This window comes from Staurois parvus, unplaced genomic scaffold (genome assembly GCF_062004578.1).
Source record: "Staurois parvus isolate SC_StPar_1 unplaced genomic scaffold, SC_StPar_1.0 ptg000136l, whole genome shotgun sequence".
Classification (NCBI taxonomy): Eukaryota; Metazoa; Chordata; class Amphibia; order Anura; family Ranidae; genus Staurois; species Staurois parvus.
Window position 1 is genome coordinate 45,783 of NW_028317932.1, and position 23,113 is coordinate 68,895.

At 41.5% G+C, this 23,113-nt stretch overlaps 1 protein-coding gene across 1 annotated transcript in view; it reads left to right on the forward strand.

The window, feature by feature from the left end:
- The window catches only part of LOC149465893 (histone-lysine N-methyltransferase 2C-like), a 280,655-nt gene that overhangs the window by 24,868 nt on the left and 232,674 nt on the right, over positions 1-23,113 (forward strand). Inside the window, exon 3 of the mRNA XM_089673215.1 lies at positions 19,482-19,627. Within this exon, the coding sequence (XP_089529341.1) occupies positions 19,482-19,627 (146 nt within the window). The remainder of the gene's footprint in view (positions 1-19,481; positions 19,628-23,113) is intronic.

Here is a 23,113-nt window from a genome sequence, read left to right on the forward strand (position 1 = left end):
TATTGAAATGTCACAAGTGACATTTCATTAAAGAGGACCTTCAGCTTATCTGCCCCCTATTTTTTTCCCTCTGCTCCCGCTTACCTGGTGGTGCTGTAAGCACAGTTTGTATACTCATCTACCCACCGGATCCACATTGTCCCGCTGTCATTCTGTCAACAGACACAGCTGGGTCCTGTGCCATCCTCTTGCTTGTGATGTCATCCGGGTTCAGATGGTGGGGTCTTGCGATGATTTGCCATTAGGCCCACCCACTTCCAAAATACTGAATGAGAGACTAAAGGCCTCCTGGGATATGTGGCATGCATATCCCAGGAGGCCCAACAAATAGCCAATTTAGACAGGAACCAATTAACCTACCAGCTTGTATTTGGAGTGTGGGAGGAAATCAGAGTAGCCGGAGGAAACCCACGCAGGCACAGGGAGAACATGCAAACTCCAGGTAGGTGGTGCCATGGTTGGGATTTGAACCAACATCCCTAGTACTGCCAGGTGGAAGGAGGAGGGTCAGAGCAGGGGGAACTTGTCAAAATAGGTGAAGTTCTCCTTTAGGTTCTGTTCACCACATGGTGATGGGTTCCCTCATAACCCACTGTGCTGAGTAAATGTACTACATGCAGTATTTTTCAGTGCACACCATAGGAAACTAGGCAAATTGTCTTGTCTTTGCGTTTGGACTCTGCTGGGCAACCGAACACAAATTACATGAATGGGCACTCATTTGAAATGTTTGGAAAGTCTTTATTTTAATGAAATATAATTTACTCAAGCAGTGGTCTCACAAATGACTTGAGCAACTGATAAATGAGACGCTAGCATTCACATTTGCAGTGCAGAAATGCAGATTGGTATCAGATTTCTTTTCTACTGTACAGCTGTACCTTAGTTTACAAACTCCTCGGTTAACCACTTGAGCCCCAGAGGATTTACCCCCCTTAATGACCAGGCCTTTTTTTGCCGTTTGGCGCTGCACTAATTCAAATGATAATTGCGCGGTCATGCAATGCTGTACCCAAACAAAATTTACGTCCTTTTTTTCACACAAATAGAGCTTTCTTTTGGTGGTATTTTATCACCTGTGCGCTTTTTATTTTTTGCGCTATAAACAAAAAAACCACGAAACTTTTGAAAAAAAAACAATATTTTCTACTTTCAGCTATAAAAAATATATCGTAAACTCAAAGTTAGTCATAAATTTAAGCCAAAATGTATTCTGCTACATGTTTTTGGTAAAAAAAATCCAAATAAGTGTATATTGATTGCTTTGTGTGAAAGTTATAGCGTCTACAAACTATGGTATAGATACTGTAATTTATGCCTTTTTTTGCTATACAGCGCTACACTAATTCAAATGATAATTGCGCGGTCATGCAATGCTGTACCCAAACGAAATTTACGTCCTTTTTTTCACACAAATAGAGCTTTCTTTTGGTGGTATTTGATCACCTGTGCGCTTTTTATTTTTTGCGCTATAATCAAAAAAAATACGAAAATTTTGAAAAAAACAATATTTTCTACTTTAAGCTATAAAAAATATATCATAAACTCAAAGTTAGTCATAAATTTAAGCCAAAATGTATTCTGCTACATGTTTTTGGTAAAAAAAAATCCCGTGCATTAGCGGGCAAACTGGCGCTATCTAGGAGGGGCGCTAACACTATCGGAAGTCACCAGTGACACTAATACAGTGATCTGTAAAAATCTGTTCACTGTAATCAATGACACTGGTGACAGGGCAGTGAAGGGGTTAACGGGGGGGGGGGGGGGGTCAATCAAGGGGTTAGACGGGATTATTGGTGTATTAGCGGGCAATCTGGCGCTATCTGGGAGGGGCGCTAACACTATCGGAAGTCGCCAGCGACACTGATACAGTGATCGGTAAAAATTGGTTCACTGATCTGTGACACTGGTGACAGGGCAGTGAAGGGGTTAACTGGGGGGGGGGGGGGCTATCAAGGGGTTAGACGGGACTACTGGTGTATTAGCGGGCAAACTGGCGCTATCTGGGAGGGGCGCTAACTCTATCGGAAGTCGCCAGCGACACTGATCAGTAAAAATCGCTTCACTGATCAGTGACACTGGTGACAGGGCAGTGAAGGGGTTAACTGGGGGGGGCGATCGGGGTTAAATGTGTCCTAGAGTGTTCTAACTGTAGTGTAGTGCTTGTGTACTCATTTTTGGATGTCTTCTTCTCTGTCTGGAACGGAATGTGTCCAGGCAGAGAAGAATGACATCATATCCTGCCCTGTGTAAATATCAATACAGGACAGGATAGGACAGGGACCGATCATGTGATTTCAGCCAGAAATCACTGGCTGAAATCTAATGATTGATCCCTCCTGGATCGAATCGTATCACCCGCGGGTCGGCGGGAGCGCGCGCGCGCCCCCTACCCGCGAATGTGTCGGAGCGCGGAGCACGTTTTAAAACATGCTTTTGCGCTCCACTGCCGCCCTACACACGTATATACACAGTGGCAGGGCGGCAAGCGGTTAATGTAATTTTTGGTTTACGAATGAAAATAATGCCTCAGTTTATGGTTTTTTTTACAAATTTTTTTTTTGCAATGTGAAGTGTATATCGGTGCCAATTTTTAAATGCAATTGGCAGCTTTTTTTTTTTCTTCACTATAGCTCACAGAGCTGTCACTTTCCCAGGAGTTAAAGGAAGCTTTGTTTCTTTTAAGAAACTAAAACGAAAAATTGTTTATTTTAACTTGGGGAAATAAACGAAAAAGAAACTTTCTCTTTTAGCTTGGGGGAAAGTGATAGCTGAATCTCTGAGCTATAGTGAAGGGGAAAAAAAAGCGGTAATTACATTTAAAAACCGGCACCATAATAAATAAAAAAAAAACTGGCGTGAGGTCCCCGGGTGACCCCGCCCCTTACATAATTTAAGAACTGTCAAACCACCGTAGCAGGCAGACGGCCGGAAGCCATTGTCGGAAGCGGAGCCTTTTGTTTTATATTTTTTTTTTTTCCTGGCTCGGCGGCGGGCATTGTAATTAATGCTGGATCTGCTGCGGGGGACATGCTTTTAGTTTTTTTGTTTGTTTTTTTAAGAAAGGACTTGTCAAAGACCATGTCCTGTCTTTTTTCACACTACACTTTTTGTTTTTTTTTGAATGAGTATCGGGACCATGTACCCGATACTCATTTACATAGGGTGGCTGGGATCTGGGGCCCCCTTCGGGGGGGGGAAAGACACAGCACCCCCCCCCCCCCCCCCCCCAGTACACTGATCATCCCAGTGAAAGGCTTGGGGGGGTTATCAAGGCAAGTCTGATTATTGGAGGAGAGCAGGCTGAGTTCTTGGCACAGCCAGAATACTGACCACTTTGTGCTCTCATGCCTAGTATGGTCAGTTTTTTATTAGGTGGCAGGGTGACTGGCAGGAACACCAATGGTTTCACGCAAGGAACCAATACAAAGAGCACATACAAAGATAACAGGATACGTTATCATAAATGTTCATGGTACAGCAGACAAATATCAAGAATATAAAATGTTGGGTTTACGTATTCTTTTTCCATTTGCCCTCCAGAAAATTTTACCCTCTTCCTGACCAGGGCATTTTTTGTCATTTGCACTGCGTTACTTTAACTGATAATTACTTGGTAATGCAACGCTGTACCCAAATGAAATATGTCATTTTTTCACACAAATAGAGCTTTCTTTTGGTGATATTTGATCACAATTGGGTTTTTAATTTGTATTACGTAAACGAAAAAAGACCCAAATTGTTTTTGGAAAAAAAAACACCATTTGTTTAGTATCTGCTATAAAACCTAATAAAAATTTTTAAAAAATCTAATTTCTTCATAAATTTAGGTCAGAATGTATTCTGCTTCATATTTTTGGTAAAAAAAAAAAAAATCATAAGATGTGTTTTATTGGTCTTCTCAAAAGTTATAGTGACACACCCCCTGCCTGGAAGGGTGAGATCACGTACTAGGTGATGCAGTCAGTAAGCACATAATATCGTAACATGTTTTACCTTTTCTTTGTAGAACTTGTTTTTTTGCTAATTTTAACCACCAGCCTTCTGAAAGATTTACCCGCCTTCATGACCAGGCTATTTTTTTGTGATACGGTGCCGTTCTATTTTAACTGGCAGTTTCGCTGTCCTGCAACGCTGCACACTAATTAAATTTATATCAATTTCTTTTTCACACAAATGGAGCTTTCTTTTGGTGGTATCTGATCATCATTTTTGCTATAAAACATATCCAATAAAAAAAAAAAATGTCTTCATAAATTTAGGCCAAAATGTATTCTGTTAAATGTCTTCGGCAACAAAAAAGTGTATATTACGTATATACGAATTGATTTTTGTGAAAGTTGTAGTGTCTGCCAATGGCTATATATAATGGTGGTGATCATCATCATCGACTTATAGCAGTGCTGCAATAGTATGGCGGGCGTTCTGACATTGGGTGGTAATTGACTAACTGCCACTGACATCTCCAGTGACACTATTACAGTGATCAGTGCTAATAAAAAAAAAAAGCACAGACACTGTACTATGACACTGGACAGGAAGTGGTTAACATCTGAGGCAATCAAAGGGAAAACTGTGTGTTAGGGGGTCATTAAAATGTGTACTGTGAAGTGTGTGGGGTGTGCTGGCTTTTAACTTCCTGCTTTGCAGAGAGATAAAAACCAGCATGTCCCTGCTGATAGGAGAGAGATCTGTGTTTCCACTCACAGATCTCTCTCCTGTCAGCTGCTCTGCTGATCACGGAGTCCTGGCAGTGCATCGCTGGACGGGACCCAGTGATTGACATCTACAGGAGCAACTGACAGCGCAGGTAGGATGGCGCCTGCCCCCCACCTGGAAATTCAAAATCACGCATATGTATTCATGATTTTGTGCAGAGTGGCCTCCCTGTAGCAGTAACGTCTACGGGGTGGTCAGCAAGTGGTTAATTAACCAGTTTGTCTACTTGACTTGGTTTCTTTCCTCCTTTTAACTTTCATTATGACCTTTCATAAACTGAAGGGAAATTTTAGTGGCAAATGGTTTAATATTCAGCAATGAGTTCTATATCTTTATCAATAGGGTTGCTAGTTCAAGGTTTATTATCAGAAATGTTTGAACAGACCTTATTTGCCAGCTCCATGCACACTAGCTTTTGAAAAAAACAAAACAAAAAAAAAAACACTCCTTGCAGCAGCTGTTGAGCGTTTTTTTGTTCTGCTTCTGGAAGCAGATAGTGTTATCCTATGTGTCCATGCACACTATTTTAGTCTAGAAGCATTTTGTTCTGCTGTGCATATTCCCAGTGACTGCACTGTCTGATGAAGCCAAAGCACTGTTTTGAAACCGCGCACCAGAATAACATGTCTAGCTCTCCAATATTTGTAGTACAATATGGTAGTATTGAGGTGGTTAAGCAGGGAGTGATTAGCATGCTGTTCTAATAATGGGTTCATCATTTACCACAACCATCTAGAACTAGCCTGCCAAATACAAATTCTGCATACCTATCATAGTAATATATAATATGTATAGAATACATTTTCATTCGGTATGTTTACCAAGTCAGAAAATCAGGAGAGGCATTATAATATACCTAAAGTAAACCTATAGGCAAAAGCTTTATTTTCATTTTGGATAGATCAAGGGATGGTTATAACCCCTTTGAGAATTTATTCACCATATGTGTCAACAATTTTCCTGCCCCATAGCCAAACAGTGAGAGGAAATCCCTGCAAATTAAGGGACTTCCTTGGGGACCCCTGGTCACCAGAACTAGTGTCTTCATTGGATGATTTCCTCTCTATTACATTTGGAGAGGGAGAATCTCCTTAATGGAGTCACAGACAGCAATACAAGCTGACAGGGGTTCTAATCCATCTCCACTCTATCCAAAACTAAAAAAAAAAGTTTGCATTTAGTTGTACTTTAACCCAAAATATATAAATTGCCAAAAATTCATAATTATAGTTGAATATTTTCCATTTAGCCTGGTCTCTAAAATATCTGTATTATACTCGGCCATCTATTAAATTCTCTTATGCAATAAATGCTCAGGGGGGGAGAGACTCAAATTTTTCCTATATCTCCATTTTTTGTATCATGAAGAAAAACCTTATAAAGTTCCCTATTCTTAGGATAGCAGCAGATGTGGTACATCTCAGATCTTGTACACAAATTAGTTAGGAATGTTGCCTCCCTTGCCACACTGAATCCCCTAGTATTTTGTGGAACACTTGGGGAAATCGCCAGCTAATTGTCCTGGCTATTTAAAGTACAACAGGAATTCAGAGGAAATGGCGGGAACCTCATGGCAGTAAAGATTTCATTTACAAATATATGCATTCATATTTTTCAAATGGTGTAATATTCCAAGAATGAAAGCATAAAACTCTCTGGACCAAAGCTTGTAATTGTATATTACTAATTGGGATTTGTTTACGGTGGAAAATGATGAATCACAACAGTATCACAAGAGTGTTTACTGATTCTTTAACCACTTGACCTTCTGAACGTTTTACCCCCTTCATGACCAGTCCATTGTTTGCTGTTCAGCACTGTGCTACTTTAACTGGCAACTTAAACTTAACTTTTAATTTGCATGGTCATGCAACACTGTACCCAAATGAAAAGTTTATTCTTATTTTCACACAAATACAGCTTTCTTCTGGTGGTATTTAACCATTAACCTACTGGGATTTTCACCCTCTTCCTGCCCAGGTCAATTTTCAGCTTCCAGTGCTCTCACACTTTGACTATTGCGTGGTCATGCAACACTGTACCCAAACACAATTTTTATCATTTTTTATGACAAATAGTTTTCTTTTGGTGGTATTTAACCACCGCTGGGTTTTTTTTTTATTTTTTGCTAAACAAACCAAAAAAGACCAAAAAATTTTTTCAAAAAAGTTTTTGTTATAACATTTTGCAAATAAGTAATTTTCTCCTTCACTGATGTGCGCTGATGAGGCTGCACTGATGGGTACTGTTAGGCAACACTGACGAGGAGGCACTGATAGGCAACACTGATGAGGAGGCACTGATAGGCAATGATGTGCACTGATAGGGGGCAATGATGGGTCTGCACTGACAATCAGGGCACTGATGAGCTGTGCCCTGATTATCAGTGTAGATGTCCCCTCTGTGGATTGCCACTCACAGTGTGAGGAGAGGACTGCCAATACCTGTCATTTCCTGTTTACATGTGATCAGCTGTGATTGGACACAGCTGATCATATGGTTAAGAGCCTAGATCTGCTGTGTCCAAGGGTCACCGTGCACCACCAGTCTCCATGCTGCATGCCTAGAGCAGGACAATGTCATTTGATGTCTTCCCAGAACAAGAGAGCTCCTGCCCCTCTGGCATTTTCCAGTACGGCGGGTGAGAGGCAGCTATTCACCACTGGGTTTTTTTTTTATTTTCTGCTATATAAACAAAAAAATTCTGAAAATTTTGAAAAAAATACACATTTTTGTTTCTCGATTTTTTACAAATAACCTTTAGAAATTCATGCCGAAAATGAATTACTACAATTCTTTGTTAAAAATAACCCAAATTGGTGTATATTCTGTCGTCTGTGTGAAAGTTATGCTTTAACCAGTTCCCATCTGTGCTATAGCCAAAGGACGGCTACAGCGCAATTGTGTAATTCTGGGACGACGTCATTCCAGAACACGCGCCCCCCCTGCGCCCACATGGTGCTGCCGGTGATCACTGTGCCCTAAGGACACAGGTGATCACGTGATATGGTAAACGGCCAATCATGGCAACCTTTTACCACGTGATCAGCTGTGTCCAATGACACAGCAGATCACCTGGTAAATACAGTTGCCGGTTACCAGCTGCACTTTCCTCACGCTGTCAGTGTGAGGAAAGTACTGCTGAGAACTGGAAATTGTCAGCGAAGGGATCGGCACTGATCATCAGGGCACTGATGATTAGTGCCACCCACCTGTGCCCTGCAGTGGCACCCATCAGTGCCGCCTATCCGTGCCACCTCATCAGTGTTGCCTATAAGTGCCCATCAGTGGTGCCTATCAGTGCAGCCTCATCAACGCACATCAGTGATGGAGAAAAATTACCTGTTTGCAAAATTTTATAATAGAAACAAAGAAAAACTTTTTTTTCTCTCTTCACATTTTTTGCTCTTTTTTTTGTTTATAGCGCAAAAAATAAAACACCCAGCAGAAAGTAAATACCACCAAAAGAAAGCTCTATTTGTGTGAAAAAAATTGATAATTTCATATGTACATAATTGCATGACCACGCAATTATCATTGAAAGTGCGACAGCGCTGAATGCTGAAAATTGGCCTGGGCAGGAAGGGGGTAAAAGTGCCCAGTAGGCAAGTGGCGGTATTTGTATTTGAAAATTTATTAATCCTGATTGCTAAGAGGCATGGCGAAATTTTTTTGAAGTTGTAAATCTTTTTTTTTTGTGTGTGTGTTTTTTTGGCAAAGTAAAAAATTTACATAAAATTTGTAAAAAAATGTTTGCACTGTTATTGCTTAAAACAATGATGTTCACTGTTATAAGCAATAGTTAACTGCCATTAATTGCTTTCCGTTCATGACAGCTTGCTTTCTGTTGACATGCTGTGATTGGCTACAGCTAATCACATGGTATAGGGTGTCTAGTACCATGTGATAGCTGTGGGCCAATCACAGCACTAAGCAAGCAGTCATGAATGGAAACCATTCTTGACTGTTTTGCTTGCATTGTAATCATGTGATTGCTTTGACCAATCATAGCGATCACATGATACCCTTGCCGCTCACAGCAGTTGAATAACAAGCAGCATGATTTGCTGTGTCTCCCAGACACAGGGGTCACAGGATTGCGCCCCATGGGGGCGTGGTAGTGCATATGTGCTGAGCGATGTACTAGTACAGGGGGCAAACTGCGGCTCTCTAGCTGTTGTGGAACTACATTTCCCATGAGGCATTGCAACATTACAAAACTGACAGTTACAGCTATGACTTGCAAAGGCATGATAGAATTTGTAGTCCTACAACAGCTGGAGAGCCGCAGTTTGCTCACCCCTGTACTAGTACATTGCCCGGCCTGGCCATGCTACTGCTAGCAGTATGTGTACTACAACACAGATGTGACTACACGTGCATCATTATTTGCTGCATTAGCCAAAAATAGATCAGTTACGATTTTAGTGCTTTGAACTTTATTAAAGTGTAATGTATTGTCGCCTTTGGACAGGAAGTGTGTTAGAACTACAGAACACCTTCCCCTCTCCCCTTCTACAACACATAGGAAGTAGGTGTTCGACACCTTCCTCATAACACTGCTTGAGAACTTTCTGTGCACTCTTCAGTGTTGTCACCTTACTGGACTCTGGCATGATCAACAGGTTATTTTTTTTAACTTATCAAAAGTAAAATATTACAGAATGCATATAAAGTTTAACAGAAAAACTGGGAGCAAATATAAAGCTTTTACATATACTTTAAAGACCCATAGAAACTGAATGGACTAACTTGTTACAACATGTGTTTGTGCACATTCATAGGTGTGAACTTGTCCTTTTTGGCCAGGATGGGTTGGGAGATTATTTTGCCCAGAAGAAAAAAAAGTATTAGAAAATTCTCAAACTTGTAAATACGAGATCTGCAATGTATTGTGATATGAATCTTGACACAATGTTGGGAATGTGGTAATATAAAAAACAAGTGTTCGTTTGATTTGTCTCAGTTTGAGACTCGTGATATTAGTTTAGTAGTAGAGCAGTATTTTTCGTATGTAACTGAAAAGTTTAATGAGACTCTTTCTAGAATTCATCTTCAATCAAGACTTCTATAAATGTGGCTTAATCTGGACTCTTTATACAGTTATCCAGATTGGTATACCCTCAGCAATATTTTGGGAGGGGGTACTAATACCCCTCTAGACTGGACGATTGTGGGACCTACCTAAAATGTGACCTTTAGGCACTGGGCTCTGCAATTTATAGTTTTCTAGATCTTTCTGTACTGTTTTAGCCACATAATTCTTTCCAGGGCTGTGGCACAACTTCTCGTGTGTCCCAGTCTTTTGAGACATACTCTGAGTAGGCCCTGTTAGCTACTCTTACTGGATCTATGGGGATGGTTATTATACCCGTCTTTCATTTACTTTTTTTTTGTAAAATTGAAAATGTTGAGGGATCAAAGTGCTGCGTCAGTACGTAGACTATTGCACATACTATTGTACATGCCCGTCTGCTCACTTCGTTCTGCTATTCAGTATTTGGTTGCACCTTCCTGCCATTGCTTCACATCTGAAGAGACACACGATGCCCCTCCGGTTAGTTTTTGCTGCCACCTATAAACATTCTGTATGGAAACTTATAAACTCAAGATAAAGCTGTTTACACTTCTTAAGCGTTTTGCAGTCATTTGAGGAGCCCTTTACTTAAGAAGTGGGTAATTCGCTCTGTTGATCCAGCATTGTCCCCTTTTAATAAAGCATTGAAGTGGTTCTACAGGCTCAAGGTTCAGCACCCACCCGAATCCTTAACTGAGCCCCCTCTGATCTGTGGTGATCAAAGGGTTGACTGTGCTGTGTGTGGTTTACTGTGTGCTGTTGTACTAGGGAAACATGCTGTTTTGTATGTCTCTGCACAGCAAAACAGCATGTCCATGCTGCCGAGAGAGACCTGTGTTGTTTACACACTGATCTCCCCTGTCAGCTTTACCCGACGATCGCTGAGCGCCGGCCTGGAATTGCCGGCTGGGATCTGGTGATTGACATCCCTAGCCACCAATAGCAGCACGGGTAGGGCAGTGCGCACGTCCTCTACTTGGAAATGCAAATCGCGTATATGTACATGATTTTGTGCATGCTATAGGGCGGTGGGAAAGTGGTTAATGGCATCCCAGTCTTAGACCGTAGGGTTTAGTATTGAGTTGGCCCACCCTTTGTAGCTAGAACAGCTTCAAATCTTCTGGGAAGGCTGTCCACAAGGTTTAGGAGTGTGTCTATGGGAATGTTTGACCATTCTTCCAGAAGCACATTTGTGAGGTCAGGCACTGACTCGCTCATGCATGTCTTTCTGGACCTTGCTTTGTGCAATGATGCACAGTCATATTGGAACAGGAAGGGGCCATCCCCAAACTGTTCCCAGAAAGTTGAGATCATGAAATTGTCCAAAATGTCTTGGTATGCTGACGCCTTAAGAGTTCCCTTCACTGGAACCAAGCCCAACCCCTGAAGAACGCCGCCACACCATAATCCCCCCTTCACCGAACTTTACACTTGGTGCAATGTAGTCAGGCAAGTACCATTCTCCTGGCAGCCGCCAACCCAGGCACATCCATTGGATCGACGGCCTGAGAAGCGTGATTTGTCACACTGTAAAACGCTGGCGGTGTGTTTTGCACCACTGCATCCAAGGCTTTGCATTGCACTTGGTGATTTAAAGCTTTGATGCGGCTGCTCGGCCATGGAAATCCATTCCATGAAGCGCTTTACGCACTGTTGTGCTAATCTGAAGGCCACAGAAAGTTAGGGGGTCTCTAATCACTCTGCAGACAGTTGGCAACTTCTGCACTGTCCCCGCTGTCATTTTTATTTGGCCTACCACTTCGTGGCTAAGTTGCTGTTGTTCCCGATTGCTTCCACTTTGTTAATACAACTAACAGTTGACCGTAGAATATTTTTGTAGCAAGGAAATTTCACGGATTGACTTGTTGCACTGGGGGCAACCTATCACAGTACCACGCTTGAATTCACGGCGTTCCTGAGAGCGACCCATTCTTTCACAAATGTTTGTATAAGCAGTCTGCATGCCGACTTACTTGATTTTTTTACACCTGGGGCCATGGAGGCGATTGGAACACCTGATCTAATGTTCAACACGTCACCATTTTTCTCAGTAAATATATTTCTAAAGGTGCAATTCACATGAAATTTTTACCACATGTTGGTAACAACCTATGCAGTCCATAGATACAAAGCAACCAAAACAAATAAGTTCAGAAATTAGGTTATGTGTAATAAAATCGAATGACACAGGGAAAAGGTATTGAACACGCTAACTGAAATTTATTTAATACTTCGGTGATGACAGCTTCAAGATGCCTCCAGTATGAAGAAACTAGTCGCATGCATTGGCCCATTCTTCCAGACAAACAGTTTTCATATCTTGAAGGTTCCGTGGGCCTCTTTTATGAACTCTAATCTTTAGTTCTTTCCATAGATTTTCTTTTGGATTTGACTCAGGTGATTGGCTGGGCCATTTTAACAGCTTTATTTCCTTTCTTTGAAACCAAGTGGGAGTTTCCTTGGCTTTATGTTTGGGATCATTGTCTTGCTGGGATCAAATGTCCAACCTTGTTTCATCTTCATCATCCTGGTAGATGGCAACAGATTTTTATTAAGAATCTCTTGGTACATTTTTCCATTCATCCTTCCTTCAATATGAAGTTTGCCAGTACCATATGCTGAAAACATCATGATGTTCTCACCTCCAAACCTCACTGTTGGTATGGTGTTTTTGGGGTGATATGCAGTGCCATTTTGGTGTCATCTGACCAGACTATATTCTCCCAGTATTTCACAGGCTTGTCTAAATGTTGCGCAGCAAACTTTAAAAGCTTCAACATGCTTTTTCTTCAGCATTTAAGCCTTGCATGGTGAGCATGCATGCAGGCCATGGCGGTTGAGTGCATTACTTATTGTTTTCTTTGACAAAAATGCACCAGCTAATTCCAGGTCTTTCTGAAGCTCTCCACAAGTGGTCCTTGGCTCTTGGACAATTTTTGATAATTCTTTTCACTCCTCTGTCAGAAATCTTGCGTGGAGCACCTGGTTGTGGCCAGTTTATGGTGATATGATGTTCTTTCCACTTCTGGATTATGGCCCCAACAGTGTTCACTGGAACTTTCAGAAGTTTAGAAATCCTTCTTTGACCAATGCTATCAGTATGTTTTGCAACAATAAGGTTGCAAAGGTCTTGAGAGAGCTGTTGCTTTTACCCATCATGAGATGTTTCTTTTGTGACACATTGGTAATGAGACACCTTTTTTTAGGCCATCAGTTGAGGCGGAACCAACTGATATTAATTTGCACTGACAAGGTGCAAGATTGCTTTCTAATTACAGATAGATTTCAACTGGTGTCTTGGCTTCCCATTACTTTTTGCACCTCCCTTCATGTATTCAATACTTTTTTCCCTTTGTCATTCCTTTTTATTAGTGTGTGTGTGTGTGTGTGTGTATTTTCACAAATACTTGGTATATGGCCTCTCCTTTATTGATTTGTTATTGATTTGTTTAGTTGTGTTGGACTGCTTTTAGGTGTTCCAGTTGTCTTTGAATCCTGTGTTCAATGATCATTAAAGAGAATTGGTTTTTGGTACTTGGAGTAAAAGTATTTCTTGGTATTGAGAGACTAAGACCCTACAACTGTGTTCATGGTCTTGCTGTTGGTACTGCTTGTTAGCAGAACAGAATCATGTTGGCAGTGGGATCCCAATTTGATCACCAGTATAAGAGGTTGAGTATCCCTGACCTATTGTGAACATTACATAAAATGTAGTAACAGTAGACATATTTAGTTCTGGATGTTTTGACTGGAGCCTGTAAATATCCAGCTGGCCAAATTCTTACACTCCTGAGTATCTCTCACTACGCCTGCTGTGTGTTTAGGCTTTTTTTTTTCCTCTCTTCCTGCAGCAGTTATTTTCCATTACAGAGTCAGAGGTCTAACGTTAACTGGGTCTGCACACATCCACCGTACCATGTACCCAGCAGGGCCTGCTTATTCTTGCCAGCACCCACCTGGTCATAATCGTTTTTGTGGAATGTGCTGCTTTCCCACATTGCTGTGCTCTGAAGACTGTCCAAGCAATAAAAGATCCAATTAATTTCCATCTAGCACATAAAGTAACCTATTATATTTTGAGACCTGTTGATTTATCTTGTTCTGTAAAATGATTGTTTATTTTTTTCCTCACGACATGCTATTCTTGATGGGTAATCTTGTCTTGGCTTCAGTGAAGCAAGTCGTGTCCCAGGCTGGTGTGGTGACAGTGACAAACCATATCTGACAGCTTGATAAACGTGCAGTGGAGAAGGCAGTAATACCAAGCAAATGGTTTCTTCTTAATTGAACACTGCATAGAAATGCTGATTAATGACACAATTTCTCACTAAAAGCATTTTAATAAGCATACCTTTTTATTTTTTTCCCTCTCAGTTGCTGACCAGGCTTTTTAAATTTTCCATTTAAATATGGATTATTAGACATATTTAAAGTAGAGCTTTTAGTTAAGAAGTTCGGTACATACTGAAACACAGAAATAGGACCTTTGTGTTTACCTACTTGAATTGAACAATTGGCAAGCAGACAACCTCAGCTGCCAGCATTTAGTTTTGGGGAAACGGTCTCTACACCCAGAGGAGTTGCTGGACCTATGTCACAGGAGGGGGATGCTAGATTTAGACTCCTGGCCTTTTGAGTCAACAACAAACTGAATTGGTTTGTCTCTGGTGGAAGCAGTGGATGCTCTGGTGTCTTTGTGTGATGAGTACAACCTGATGTACTCCTTCTCAGCCCTGAAACTCCTTCCTTGTCTGCTCTGCAGGATCAAGATGGAAGGAATTCTAGTGATCCTCATTTCTCTGCAATGTCCCAGGCGTATATACTACTCCAACCTAGCCAGACTGATGGTTAATGCTTTGTAGATTCATCCAGAATATCTTGTTTTTTTTGTCTCAGGGACCAGTTTAAATCCCTGCTGCATAATTGCTGACTTTTCCAGCATGACTGTTGAATCCCAGGTCCTTAGGAAAAGAAGCTTCTCAGAATTGGTGATCTTCACAATGCTCAAAGCTGGGAAATTTAATTTCTGCAAGGAGATAGATTCTGGCATTCTTGCAGTTGGCCCACAATCAAGGAGCAGGTCTCCAAGTTTGCTTTCTCATTCCACAGACTGCTGGCTTTTCACTCTTTGATTGGGACTTTTGTAGAGGGTGTCTCTCATATAGCTTCCTCATGACTTGGCATGATCTGAGGTATTTGGACGTCATTCCAGATGGTCCTCCCATAAGGGCAACCTGCTTTTTTTCTTAGGTGGCCCATGAAGATAATTGCTCAAGTGTATGGTCTTTTGTGTGTGGCTTTTGTCCACCCTTCAGTTGCATTGCTTTTGGAAGTCCCATCAATTAATGAATGCCTGTGTCACTCAGTGAATGAGAAGGAAAATGGGGATTTCCTGATTGCATGGTACAGGATACAGACTTCTTTAAATCACTGCGACTGAGTTATATGCAGCTACCTTTAGGTTATTGGAAACAGACTTTTTTAAATCATTATGGCTGGGTTGTGTGCAGCTACCTTCAGGTGATGGATACTGGCTGCAGAGACATCCCTTTTATAACTCCTCCCACTCCCAGCTAGCCTGTTTTTTGCTGGTGTCCTTAGGTGATGGGCCTTTTTTCTCTGAGAGCCCACCTTCTTTTATGGAGTGTTTTTACTCTCACTGGATGATTTATTCCCCGATGATTCCTTTATCACTTGGGTACATCATAGCCACTGTAACTATCAATACAGCTGGATCAGTGGACTCCTTGGATAAATTGTGGGGTACTGTACCCTGCCGCCTCCTGTTGGGGGATGTGGGACCAGCTCATGCTAAGCTTTTAGCTCTGTTAGGAGTAGTACATTGGTTTCAGGGGCCTGATATCCTCTCATCTAATGGCTGCCCTGTTCTGACCCTCTGCCTTCTGGTCTTTGAGCTGCCTTTTTGGCCATGCCTACACTCATCCTTCCAGTTTATGGGCAAAATTTCTAGCCTTGGTGAGGTCTTAGACTACAGGGGTCACAGCTATGTCCCTTCAGTCTTTGACTTTGTCCTTGAGGCAAACATGGTACTGGAGGAGGGAGTATCCTCAGCTGATGTTTCCTCAATTGATCAGGCTGATACACCTGCTACGGAAATCTGTTCAAAGCTTAAGAAACTATTGTTAAGCCAATTGAAGTGGTATGCTGCTTTTTAGAATTAAAGCAGGTTGTTCAATATGGTGTCCCTATAATTCCCTATACTAGCTAACAACTTTCTTGACTGGTTTACACACTGGTCGAGCCTGTCCCCCATAGTGATTGGTTGCACCTGGAGAAGATTTGTCTTCTTCCCTTGAATGTTCTCCCATTGAGGAACTTTTTTGCATGGAAGTGGGCAATTCTCCTGGTAGACCCAGCTGTTTTCTCCATTTAACAAGACCCTCTCAGTCCCTGTGGAGAATATCTTTGCCCTGGTGGGCCTTGCCATGCAGCTTGTAGTTGTATCTGTGACAGTTTATCAGACCATTTCTGTCTGAACTATGTATGGCCTGGAATCCCAGCTCATTCCTTATGGATTGTTCTGTCTGTAGTTAGGTGGACCCTTTGCCTTCTGCCTTGTAGTAGTAAATGAATGACAATGATGGTGGTGCCCCTACTTCTGAAAGTGTGAGCAACATTTATTGGTCTTCTAGGCCTATGATTCCAGCGTATCTTAGATGCCTTATTTAGAGTGCTGTTTCCAGGAGCTACAGGCTGGTGTTTTTGCGTTCTGTCTCCTCCCCATTTGATGCTTTCTCACTTTTAACCTTCCTCATCACAGTGGGCAGATCTGCTTTTTGCTGTTCAACAGCTGGAATCAGGGAAACCTTTTTCTCTGCAGTCAGGGATTGTTCTCATGACAGATGCCAGCATGTCCGGCTAGAGAATAGTCCTGAATACCTTCTCAGTGCAGTGGTCACCTGAGGAGACTCACCTTCCAATCAATATCCTGGATCTTGGGATATACAGTTGGTCAGTGCCACAGCGGTAGATTACGTCAACCATCAAGGAGGCACCAGAAGTTGTGCCACTTTAAGGAAAGCATGCTTTCTCAGTCATCAGTGTCTGGATGCTGGGGAATCTGCTCCCAATTCAGAGATCTCTCAAGCCCTTTGCCACAGGTGGAGATTACCAGAAGCGGACCTTTGTTGTCAGGTTTGTTGTGAGGTCCAGGGTCACACATACATCACATCAGTTTTTGGAGCATTTCCCAAATCCTCCTCTGCATTCTTCTCATATTTTGGGGTTGAGCTACTATTTCCTTTTTGTAAAATTGATTCTTCTTTATTGTTGGCTATTTATTTACTTGGTTTGTTTCTTTAGAATGCATCATCAGTGACATCAAATTCAGACTTTGGCATAGATTCTGAGGAAGCAATGTGATCATAAATCATGTCAGTCATTAAAGTGTTACTAAGCCCACAACAGTAAAATCAGTCTGTATATGCAGTAAAGCATGCTTGTTATACTCACTGTGGAACCTAAGGGGTTAATCCTCTGAATTCTGTAAAAGGCTTTTTGATCCTTTCTTCTCTGCCCCGCCTCTTGTTGAAATGACCACCTGATACCACCTGATACAGACTGAATCCGTAGTCGCATACACATCCTCAGCTTGGTGTTTATTGCAAAAAAGTTTTTTTTTTTTCTTTGGAGAGTGTATGTGACCAACAGAGGGCCAATCAGCACTGTCCAGACAGAAGGCCAGGGGATTTACGTCCTCATAGAGCAGAAAGAACAATCCTACAAGCTTTAACCAGTGCTCTGCTGAAGTCACAAGACTGCTCTAACTGCTGATGAGAAAAGGTATATAGCAGTTTATATTTACTTAAATAATTTCATTTCTATGTACTGTGTACTGTCAGAGACCAGGTCCTTGGTTTAGTAACACTTTAAGACACCACATGTCTGTATACTTGTCATACTTGTCAGCGGACTGTTCTATGATAATTTACTGCCCTTGTGGCTGTTGGGTACAATACAGTTATGCCTTTAGCTTTTTAACTTGGTAATAAAAAATGTTTGGTTTAGCTTATATGTTTTTGATGTCTGTGTTGGTACAATTGGAGTTCCATTTTTGCTTTCCTCTACCCAGTCCCTCTTTTTGGGATGATGGTTGGGTTTTCTATAATCTCTTTTCTTCATTATGCCCTGCTCTGAAGCAAAAATCTCTCCACTGTCTAGACGTGCTGTGCGCAGCGAGAGCTTACCTCTCAGCTACTGCCACTTTTCGAAAATTGGATTTATTCTTCATGCTTTCTGAAAGTTTCCGCAAGGGTCTCCCTGGCTCTTGCTTCACTATTCTTAGTTGGATCAGACAAATTATTAAGGACTATAGACTGAAAGTTAGGATTTCCTCCTTCCCTTCACATTCTACCTGGGTTGTTTGGGCTTCATGAGCTTTTCAGCATCAAGCATCTGTTTCTCAAATTTGCAAGGCTCCCACTGGGGCTTTTGTTCACGTTTGTGTGCTATCGGGTGGATGTTCTAATCTGCTCTAATTTCAGTTTCGGGTGTAAGCTATTACAGGCTGCTCTTTGAATCTACCTCGGCCTGTCGTTACAGTATGTGGGTCTGTTGGCATGATTTGCGGTTTTGTCCGACCCTCTGTTGAGCTCTTGTGGTCGTCCCAGTCATAATGATTCAACCTCTTCCCACCAGAGGTATGCTTAAATGCGGCCTCTCAGCAGGGGTTGGCTTTAACGCTGAGAGGCCACATATATGTGCCCCTACGTAAACAGTTTTTTGTGCTGAGACTGCACTCCCTGCAGTTACAGTGGAGGCCAGAAAGCTCCCGATGCATACTTGCAGTCGTAGGATTTCCGATCATGTAACTGCCAATCACAGAGGTCACATGATTAGAATGCCAACCCCATGGGGGGGGGGGGGGTACAGGACATGCAAGGCTTAAACAAATGCAGTCAGATGTAAAGACCATAAGAACAAGGAAGTTACAAGTAAGAGAAAACACAGCAAATAACTACATACAATTCTAAGTCCTCCTATCATCCGCCATGGTGGTGATGGATGCATTATCTAACACCAGCAGGACCAAATTTTGTGAAATTTACAGGGGCATCCTCTATTGGCATAGTCAGTTTGATATAGGGGCAGATTAGAATTTACTAAACGTTTCCAGAAAGTTATTGTAGGAGGAGAAGGTGTGTAAAATAGAGTGTTAAGGACGGTGCCACCCCTCTGTTTTTGATCACGTTTTGTTACTGCTTTTCTGCAAACTGAGGTATGCTGGGAGTAGTAGGAGTTATACCTGGATGGCCCTAAAGTATTTGTTTGCCAGTGTTCAGTCCTCCTGTGGGTGTCAGTATATAACTTCTCAGTCAATGGCGTTCTCAAACACAAATGGCTTTGGTTAGAGTTTTACTTCATGTTACTATATTCTTATGTGTACAACTTCCAGTAACCCAGTTGTCTGCACACATATTCAGACTGTTACCGATCTTTGTATTCTGTGTCTTCTTTTTGAAAATAGCTAATGGGTTCATTATCTTGTAACTGTTTTGAGCAAAATTGTCATAGGCATAAATTCCCACATTTTTATTCTGTGATCCTATTTTCCATGTGTACATTTGGTGGTAGTGAAATGGTGAGAGATAATACATTAAAACTATTTATGGAAATATCATACTGGATGATTTATGCTGTAAACCATACATTTTATTTTCCACAGAATAAAATCTCCACAACATAACATCACATATGCAAGCGTGGGAACCCAAACAGCATCGGAAGAGCAAGGCAGTAAATTTTGGGATGAACTGTGTCAAGTTGGCCTGACCGATGATATCCATATCCAGTCATTTTTTGAGCCAACAGGTAATATTATTTTATTACTATGGTATTGACTTTACAGTTTTATATACAAAATTGTGTTGACCTTTCTGTGCTATGGCTCAAAACACAAAAAACTGTATATATATATAGATAGAGATGTGTGTGTGTGTGTGTGTATATATATATATATATATATATATATATATATATATATATATATATATATATAGATATCTATATATAGATATATATAGGTGTGTGTGTGTGTGTAACACTAAGTTATAGTGATAAAAATAGCCTCTAACCGTTGCAATGTCACAATCAAAAAAAAGTCTGTGCAGTCCAATGGTGCATCATCCAAAAATTTCCACCACCATAAGTATCTTCAATGTATACCAAAGTGTTCACATCACCACACTTAGAAAATGCACTTACCAGACGTGCATGCCTATCTTGTTATAAAATTGGTACTCGGTTAGCCATCCTTGCATGGATTGGGTCCAGGTATATGAGAACACCTCCCACAGCCTAAGACATCCCCTTGAGAAAGTCTCCTGTGATGAAACAATGGACTGTTCAGATAGCATACCCTGGTGTCTCAGTCCTAAATAAACATCTCCCTGTGCCTACAGAAGATTTTCCATAATTTAAGTATTGCGCTGACAAAACAAAATCACTGTTAAAAACGCACTTGCAGGCCCAGCTCTGGAATCCTATTGCTGAAATCTCTATTTGTCCAACTGCAGCTAATTGGACTAGCGAAAAAAGAACAAGCAACAGGATCCTCTGTTCAAGGACCAAACTGGCGGAAAACTTTGATTTCCACTCTACTTTTCTATGTTGATGCCCTAGAACACAAAGGGGGTGATTTACTAAAACTGGAAAGTGCAAAGTCTGGTGCAGCTCTGCATAGAAACCAGTCAGTTTCCAGGTTTTATTGGTAAAGATTAATTATTCAAGCTGAAGTTGGAAACCAATTGGCTACCATGCACAGCTGCATCAGGTTCTGAGTGCACCTATTTTAGTAAACCTCCTCCAAAGTTTGAGTGTCTCTCATTTCTCTCCATTTGTATAGAATTTTACAGCTAAAACCATTGACAGCTGAAGCTGCCTGTAAAAGGTGCCTCACTTGTATACTATTTGAAGGAGAATATCTCTTTAGTGATGCACTTGAAAGGTCATAAAGGAGACCACAGGAGGAAAAGCCCTTCTTCCACAACAGAAGGCTCCAGAAACCCCCCTCCTCAGGGGCTTCTGTCTCATCCACAGTGGAGGAATACCCTCACTCTTAAGAACAGGGGTGATGTCTGTTGTAGTTTTTAGTCCTCTGGCTAACACCCCAGACCTGTGAGTTCAATCAGTGGTTTCAAAAGGGTCTAAAATAGAGTTTTAAACTACCCCCTCACTGTTTCTTTTTTCAAGCCAGCTAAAATCTGCCAAAAGACAGTCAGATTTGCAAACTGTCCTAACATATCTCTTGTACTAGGAAGTGGTCACTCTGGTTCCTCTAGAGAACAGGTTCAGAGGATTCTATTCAAACCCATTTGCTGTAGGAATACTCTTTAAAAGTATTCTTCCTATTCTGGACCTAAAACCTCTAACAAGTACCTTTTTTGTATTCCAAATTTTACCTGAAATGCGCAAGGTCAATGATTGCCTTGCTGGTTGACATGGGAAATATCTCGCATTAGTAGACATTTCAAGATGCCTACCTGCACCTACCTCCTCTGCTCTTTCTGCATTTCACAGTAAGAGACTAACACTTTCAATTTGTTGCACAGCCATTTGGCCTATCCTCCGTAACGTGTCTTCGCAAAGGTGCTTGAACCTCTCTTCACCTCCTTAGAATTTGGGGTATTTGGGTAAAAGGGTACCTAGATTTCCTTCTGAAAAATTTCTCCATCAATACTATCTGCACACATCCAAGTGACTGTCCAGATTCTACACGCATTTGGCTGGGTAATCAACCTTCAAAAATCTGCTCTTCAGCCTTCTCAATTATCTACAATACTTAGGCCTCATTGTAGACACAGCCCACGTAAATGTTTTCCTTCTGGCAAACAAACTTGCCTCTCTAATTTTCCATGCTCAGACGTTAAGATCAAAAAGACATCCCTCTGTGAAATTCTCCTTGAGCATACTGGGCCTTTACGTTAGCTTCATCTAAGACTGTTCCTCTTAAGCCCTTTTTAAACACATTCTTTTGACCTGGTACAAACACACTCCCTTTTTTATCTTCTTGTGCTTCTCTCCAGTCAAACAAGGAACTCCCTATTTTGATGAATTTTCAACCCAACATTGGAAATGGGAAAGTTGTTTCTTCCATGCTCAGATGTCAGCCTGGGGAGGTGTGTTCCAATCTGACTCACAGTTCAAGAAAACAGGTCCTCAAGGAAGCAGATCTCCCCTTCAATAAATATTGTGGAGCTCAGAGCAATAAAGCTAGCTATACATCGTTGGACTCCCTTTCCTCAGGGATGCACATCAGTGCAATCAGACAATGCTACAGCAGTTGCCTAAGTAAATCATCTTCAACTTCCTAAGTCAGAAATGGAGAACTCCACATGTGGACATCCTGGCCTCAAGATTTAACAAATTACCCCTGTTTGTGGTCAGAACTTGGATTCTCTCTCACTGGTATGGGATGCCTTATTAATTCCTTGGCATTTTTATTCTTGCTATGCTATATGTCTTTCTTCCAGTGCAGATTCTTCCTCCATTGCTCTGCAGGAAGAGAAAAATCAGTGATTCTCATTGCACTGAACTGACCCAGAAGAGTCTGATACATAGACATACTCAAACTTCTAGGAGATGACCCCTGGCTTATTCCAAACAGGCCAAATTTTTTGTCTCAAGGCTGCTGCTCAGTCACTCAGGCCTTGAAGGACAGGGATATCTCAGACTCTGTCATTCCCACCTTAGAGCCTTTTAGAAAAGTCACTTGACAAAAAATGTACTACCCCTGAAAACCATATCTTGCCTAGTTTGAACGTTGGCTTCTCAACTCCAGAGGATACTTTGTGCCTCGCATTCTGGCCTTCTATAGTCAGGACTTGAGCAGAATATGGCCTTTGGTATTTCTAAGGGACAGGTTTTTCCTTATGCATTCTATTTCAGAAGCCTCTGGCTTTGATTTCCCTTGTTAGAACCTTTATTCAAGATGTCTAACAGATCAAACCCATATTACAGCTCTCTGTGCTTCCTTGGATCTCAGTTTGGTTCACTCTACTTTGCAGAAACCACCATCTGAACCCATTAGGAGGTTCCCCTTGGGTGATCTCTCTTGCCAAGTGGCCTTCTTGGTGGCCATCACCTCTGTCAGAATTGATGGCTTTCTCATGCAAAGAGAGCTTTTCCTGATTCTTTACAAGGATACAGTGGACTTTTGTCCAATACTCTCCTTTTTTACCAAAGATGAGCTCAGCCTTCCACATTGAGGACCTGCTGCAAAGCATCTTAAAGAAATTGCTCTCCATTGTCTGGACATGGTCAGATCTGGCAGGGTCTATCCAGCAAACACTTTTTAAA